The sequence below is a fragment of the Urtica dioica genome, chromosome 6 (assembly GCF_054948205.1).
Source record: "Urtica dioica subsp. dioica isolate 48M chromosome 6, U.dioica_male_clone48M_v1_H2, whole genome shotgun sequence".
NCBI classification, from domain to species: domain Eukaryota; kingdom Viridiplantae; phylum Streptophyta; class Magnoliopsida; order Rosales; family Urticaceae; genus Urtica; species Urtica dioica.
In genome coordinates this window covers 12997426-13004513 of record NC_142761.1, presented here as the reverse complement: position 1 = coordinate 13004513, position 7088 = coordinate 12997426, and the positions used below count along the sequence as shown (strand labels likewise).

Sequence of the window (7088 nt, the reverse complement as noted above, 5' to 3'; positions counted from 1 at the left end):
CAAGCAGCTATTATTTACAAGGGATTACTGAATACGTAAATAGACATGCTTGTAAGTTTTATTCTGTGAGTATAAATGACATGTAACCGATATATCGTATCTATAAGGTAATCTCGTACTAAAATGATATTAAACCATCTGCTTAATCTTTTAGAAAAGACGTGAATTGGTCGAGGATACTAATTTACTTTATTGTGATGGGGAGGGCATGTAAGATAGAACATCTTTATTCGTTCACAATAATAAAAAAAAAATATTATTTGTTTATAGCAATTTCTAGGCTTTCCATCAATTTCTAGGCCTTCCATCAATAATAATAAAATATTTATGGCAATTTCTAGGCCTTCCACATCAACTGAGCTCGAAAATTTTATTTTGTGCGTCGTTAAAAATGTACATGACGCAAATATAGCGATTTTTAATAGGTATTTTATCACACTGTATAATTCTAACAAAATTTATGAAAACTAAAACAAACAAAAAAAATACAATGTTTTCACTATTTTACCGTAAATTTGCCCTACAATAGGCACGTTTCCCACCCTAATATCTTCTTCAACTTTAACATAACAAGTTGTAACTGAACATTTTTATTGTATAAAAAATTTACAATGCCTTTATTATTTTACTATAGTTAAAGGAGGCAAAAATTTGCCTTACAATGGGTAGGTTTAAAAAAACTATCAACCTCCACAACAATTATAGTCACGGTAGATGATGTTATAGCCGCGTGCCGCAGTTGTTTCTAATTTCAGTTTTTATTCTCGCGGCTTATTTTTTGCACTTACTATATGAGTTTTTTTGCAGTCGCGACATTTTCGCGGCTAGTCTATGTCTGCGACAAGTTACGACTACAATTAGGTTTAATTTTGTGTGAAAATAAGTCGTTATCATTTCCTAACTCTCTCTCTCTCTCTCATTTCCCTTTCTCATTTTATCACTCACTCTCTCTCTCTCTCTCTCTCTCTCACTCAGGTTCACTCAACAACGACTCACTCCGAATCATAACACCTCTTGCCGACCTCGCCCAAACAACCACGCTCACAGTGCGCATATATATATATATATATATATATACATATGTATATATATATAGAGAGAGATATTTATTTTAACAAAGTGACGATGTAGAACAGAGGGCAAGATAGTAAGAACAAGATTGAGAGAAAATAGATAGAGATGAAAAAGCAATAAAGAATTGAAGGTCGGGAGGCGGTTCTTTTTTTATTAGAGAATATATCATGAATGGTTGTACTTCAGGCTTAAAAGCTTTTTCTTTTAGATTCTAGCACACATTTGAAAGTAATATAAAAAAATGGTTATAGTTTTGGTTTGGGGTTTTCAATTTCAAGTATGTGTTTCTGAAAATATTTGTCCACTATATGAACTATTTTAGTTTAGTAAATATTAGTGTAAAACTCTTAAATCGTACATATTTATATTTCTCTACATATATTTTCACATAAATTATTTGTAATATTGTTAAAATATATTAACTTTTTGGAATATGTAGGTATTTAAGTGTATTAATATGCATAAGATTTGCTGATTTGTGGACATTTATTTGACTCGGATACACATTCATCAAAACTAACAATTAAAAAAAAATATTTTTTCTCGTAGTGAAAGATATAAGATTGAATATATATTCGTCAGAATTCTAAGATGAATGAGAAAACTAATTTGAAAAGAATGATAACAGGCTTTTAAGAATTTATATATATGATTACCTTATTCAGGAATTTAGTCTCTTAGGCGTGATCTAAGTCTATTTCCACAGACGCGCGAGCGCTTGCAGTCGCTGTCGCGTTGTCCCCCTGACCGACGTTGTAATATCCCAAAATTTAACGTCATTTAAAAAGTTTATTTATTTATATATTTTTTTTGTGTGAAGATTTTTTTTTTTTGAATGTCACGGATTTTTCATTAAAATTGGGCAAAAACCCATCAATACAGGAGAAGAACACCTTAGTACATGGATCACATCAAACCTAAGTCGAAGTGAAACTAACACTAAGTTCCGGTAATCGCACGTTTTGTGCATGCTTCCGACAAGAGGAAGAACGACGAGCACAATAATCGAGCACACATAGGGCTCTTTCAACAAAACCAAAATTGGTGGATGGAAAGATCCACTCAACCTTGGTCCGATGACCACGAAGAAGATGTCTCTTCAACCTGTATAGAACAAAATCTAACAGGAAATCCACAATGGGATAGTGGACGATGGCTAATCCATCTCCAAAATAAACCAAGCCAAACAAAACATAACAACAAAATAAAAGAGTCACAAATCTATTTAAAGCAAATCCACACCGCAGGGTCCCCGTCGCTGGCTCCGGGAAGCAACGCCACAGCTCCCCCGCCGAGGATTGTCGCCGCACCGACGCCATCATCGAGGAGGCACGCAGCAGCAGCGGCATCGTTGGCGCCAACACCGAAGACCCGTACCGCACACTGCTACTGCAGTTCACACAAACCAGGCAGGAGATTGGGGGAGCAGACCTCTCGATGTCCAAGATCGACGCCGCGGAGAGCCCGACCGCAGACGACACCCCAAGACGAGCGGCAGAGAAGAGCTTCCGACACCGACGATTGAGACGACCACGCGCCACCCAAAGACAGAAGCCCGAGGAAGCTCCGGGAGGGAGGAAGCGAGGTCGTGAGGCCCTGACCCAGGGTGAAGAGCGGCGGAGCTGCGGAGCCGGAGGAAGCTGAGACAGATCTAAAAAACCCAGAACTGGAAAAGAAAAAACAAGAAAAAACTAAAAAAGAGAAAGGCTCTAAAGGCTCCCTCCAGGTCGGATCTCACCGCAGCAGCGGCGGCCGGGTCCTGGAGGGGCGGCGGCGGCGCCTTTAGCAACTCTAGGGTTTATTGGTTTCCCCTTTTGGTTTCACGTTTGGAGAGAGAGAGTTCAGAGAGACCAACGCCCGTCTGATTTAATTAGAATATTTTGAAAGAAGGCATCACCAAATATTTCGTCGGCTTTATCGCGTTTGTAGGTGACACGTCATCCAATGTTTTATTTTGCGATTCTTCTACGTTTTTGCTTCTGTAATTTTCTTTTGATTTTTTCTATCCATGTCATCAAAAATATATTTATCTCCACTATAACTTACTGTGTTATATGAACATGCATATTGCCACTAGGCCCACTACTATTATATTATATAATGGCCATTTTTTAAGGCTATTTTTTCTCAGGGGATAATGGCTGATTATTTGATGCGCGATTGCTTTTCATCAATATCTAATGTGAGAGCCACTTATAGTTTGTCTCTTATTTTTGCATAAAGCTCGCTAAAATACAAAAGGACAACACTCTTGAAATCATGAAATTATTATACAACCATCCTCACATTTTTAGAGTGAAATACAATTCACTCTAAAATTATCATTTTGAAAATTATCCATAATATCAAATTATGTGAGATAGTAATAAGTGATGAATTATTTTTCACATTATGAAAATACATATTACTTCAAATAAAATTTAAATATAATCTCTATCATCAAATGTAACTTTCATCATAAACAACTTTATCATCGAATTCTTAATTCAATCACGTTTATCGCCAATATCATAATGTATATATATTAGGATGTTCAGAGCTTGAGATGGTCCAGAACTACACCAACGCCTTTGGAGTGTTTACGCGAGACATAATCCAGGAACGTGGTTTCTTTGTAAAGCGGTGGGTTTTGGTCAGATAGTAACTTCTTTATTGGTGCATAGGATATTGTTGACCCACTATTCTCTTCTCCCAGATTTCTGAAAACACCTGCCACTGAAATTCTTGGTCCCTCTTTTTGAGCCAAAACTCTGTGGTATACGCTTTTGAACTTTCCATTGGTGATTAACTGCACATAGCATAATGCAAACCGCAAAACAAAAAAAAAGGTGAAAAAATAGGCACCATCTATTTCAACTATCTATATTTTTCATAAGAACGTAAAATTAATTGATGATTAAAACACTTTATTCCTTTTAAAAAAAATTCATGCACCATCTATTTCAACTATCTATATTTTTCATAAGAATGTAAAATTAATTGATGATTAAAAAACTTTATTCCTTTTAAAAAAAAAATTCATGTTTTAACAATTAATATATGATTTTTTAAAACTAGCGGCATTATATATAGATATAGTTTTCTACTTTTAAAACCTATGGATATTTATTATAATTTCCTATCAAATATACGGTGTTCACCCTTCCAGAAAAGGAAAAAATAACCAAAACTTGTATTAGTTAGGGGCTAGTAATTAATATAAATATTTAAAATTATATTAGAGGCAATTACACCAGTACTCAATAGTCCACCCTTCTTTAAAAAATAAATCAATTGTTTTTTTTTTAATAAACTAGTTTAGAATTAATAAAATAGCCAAAAAAATAAAATTATATATATTGACAGTAGAATTAAGTTTCTTTTTCAAATTGATAAATTTCTTATAATAATCCTTAAAAATTTTACTCTTAGTTAGAAAAAAAAATTTGACAACGTAATTTTGACTATTTTGCCAAAAATTTGAAACCTTCTATATTTACTAATCAATTAGATTAAAATGACTAATTTTGTATAATTTTTCCTTAAATTTAATAAATAACTGAAATAGTTATAGATAGAAAAGTTGCTATATTTTTGTCGATTAATTTTTCCAAAATCCCTATTTAGTACATTATTGTATGTTTAAAAATAAATGGGGGATTAAGGGTCTTTATCCTCTTTTGAAACTTAATCCCTCAACTTATAATTATTTTTATTTATATTTAACTAATTTCTTGTACTATTTTTTTTTGTTTACAATTTTATTAGACTTATTTTTTTTTTATATTTATAGTTTTGCTTAACTTTATTGTTGTCATTTATAATTTCAATTAAAATAAGGGACAAATAGTCTTTAAAAAAATTGAGCTATTGATGGAAGGTTCAAAATTTTAGCTATCTTATGATTACCATCTTCGAATGAGAATTTGTGGAGTTAATTTCTCCATTTTTTTTATTACAAAGTTCAAGGCTTAAAGCGAAAATTATATAGAACTTAGAGGCAAGAATTATTATGTTATTGGCACTCGAAACATTTAAAGTCACTTTTAAAAAGAATTTAGAGGTCAATATATATATTTTTTTTAGCGGGATATAAATCAGAACATGTTCACCTAAATGTATATTTTAAAAGAAAAATAAAGTAGAAATCGAGTTTTCAAAAAATAAATAGTAGATAGTAACTAAAATATTACCTGCATCATGTCTCCAATGTTCACAATCAAACATGAGGGAATTGGGGTAACATCTAGCCATTGGTCTTGGTGTAGGACTTGTAGTCCACCAATATGGTCTTGTAGCAATATAGTCAAGAAGGTACTATCTGTGTGCTTCACTAGACCCATGGCCGGATCTGGCTCGGGGGCTTTTGGGTAGTAGAAACCGCTTACCAATAGCTCCTTGGCACATTCCATGTCTCTCAAGTGGTTAATATCCAACCCTAGTGCCTCGGACATCAATTCTAATAATACTAGACCCAGTTTTCTTAGCTCCTTCGAGTATTCAAGCAATATGTCTCTGCAAAAAAAAAAAAAAAAATATTTCATAATAAAATTAGTATTGTTGTCACATAAAATCTTAATAAATTTTACGGCACATGATTCATGCGTAATGATAAAATTTTAAACATACCTACAAACATCAGGCAATTTTTGGGGAGGATTGGGATACATCTGAGATAAAAAAGAGTCTCTCGAATGACCAGCCGAAGCTTTGAACAAATGCAGATTCGTGTAGTACATAGCCCCTTCGGACGCTCCAGAATAATATTCATTCCTTAATTCTGGGTCTTGCTCGTTAAACAGCCTCACCCCGTCGATCATATCGTCCAAAATGTTCGACGGGATTCCGTGGTCGACTACTTGGAAAAAACCCCAACTTTGCGATGCATCGCTAATTTTTTTTACCACTTCCTTCCGGGTAGCTTCACTCTCATTGATGCATTTTAAGGTTATGATTGGAATAGAGTATTTGTTAGTCTCTCCACAAGAACTTGATGCCTTCATTTTTTCTAATATCTCGGTATTACAAGAATGATTGTAGAGATAGAGAAGAGGGGAAAAAAACGAGTGTCTTAAATTAAGCACAAACCGCGTGTTTTGTATTAAAGTATGTTAAATTAGAACAGGTCTCAGGGGATTAGCATGAATCTTTCCTTTATATATATATATATATATATATATATATATATATATATATATATATATATATATCTTAAATAAAAATAAAATAAAGAAGCATTGTTTTCGGTTGAGGGAAAAGGCAGAATTAGTTATTAAATTTGGTAGAGAATAAATTTGTTGTGACGTAGAGGGAAAATGCAGATTTTTAGGAGTCATTACTACTGAAAACCATAGTAATAACGATTGACAAAGTTAACTTAACGAAAAAAAGTATTAATAGTAATAGTAAAGAGGGGGAGCAGTTATACGTTCTAGAAGTACTTGATTACTGACAACGCGCAAAGGTAGTCAAAATGTTATTATCTATCTGGAAGGATTTTTCGTAGTTGGTAAAACAACCATTGACCAAGGTGAAAATAAAGGGAAAAAAAAATAAACTTTCATGGATATTAAAAGCAAATGGACGAAATCTCCAGTATATTTATATGTTGAAATAACTACTACTTTTTTTATTGCCTTGTTTCATATAATATATTACTTCTTTGATCCTAATATATCGCGGTAGTTTTTTTTTTTTGTTTTATTATAAAATTACTATTATAAATGTTTGATTCTATAATCCATTTTCTATAACGTTTACAGCTAAGTGTTTTAGAAATTGGAGATTTTACAATACTTAAAATAAGTGTTGTAGAAACTGAATATTTTTACAATGCTTATGGCTAAGCGTTGTAAAAGCTGAGTGTTTTTACAATGCTTATGGCTAAGCGTTGTAGAAACTAGGTTTTTCTACAATGCTTATGGCTAAGCGTTGTAGAAGCTTGGTGTTTTTACAACGCAACTATAAATGTTGTAAAATTTCACATATTTAAGATTTCTCACAACTCTTAAACTATCCGTTGTAGAATTCTCGCC

The 7088-nt window shown here is 33.0% G+C and overlaps 1 protein-coding gene across 1 annotated transcript; it reads right to left on the bottom strand.

Moving 5' to 3' along the window:
• Positions 1–3435: 3435 nt before the first annotated feature.
• Positions 3436–6083, bottom strand: LOC149393408 (1-aminocyclopropane-1-carboxylate oxidase homolog 1-like). Its single transcript, XM_089617826.1, has 3 exons — positions 5683–6083; positions 5247–5568; positions 3436–3862 (listed from the first exon to the last, which is right to left on the bottom strand). The coding sequence occupies exons 1-3, from the start codon at positions 6054–6056 to the stop codon at positions 3608–3610; spliced, it is 951 nt and encodes a 316-aa protein (XP_089473952.1). The 5' UTR covers positions 6057–6083; the 3' UTR covers positions 3436–3607.
• Between the last annotated feature and the right edge of the window lie 1005 nt (positions 6084–7088).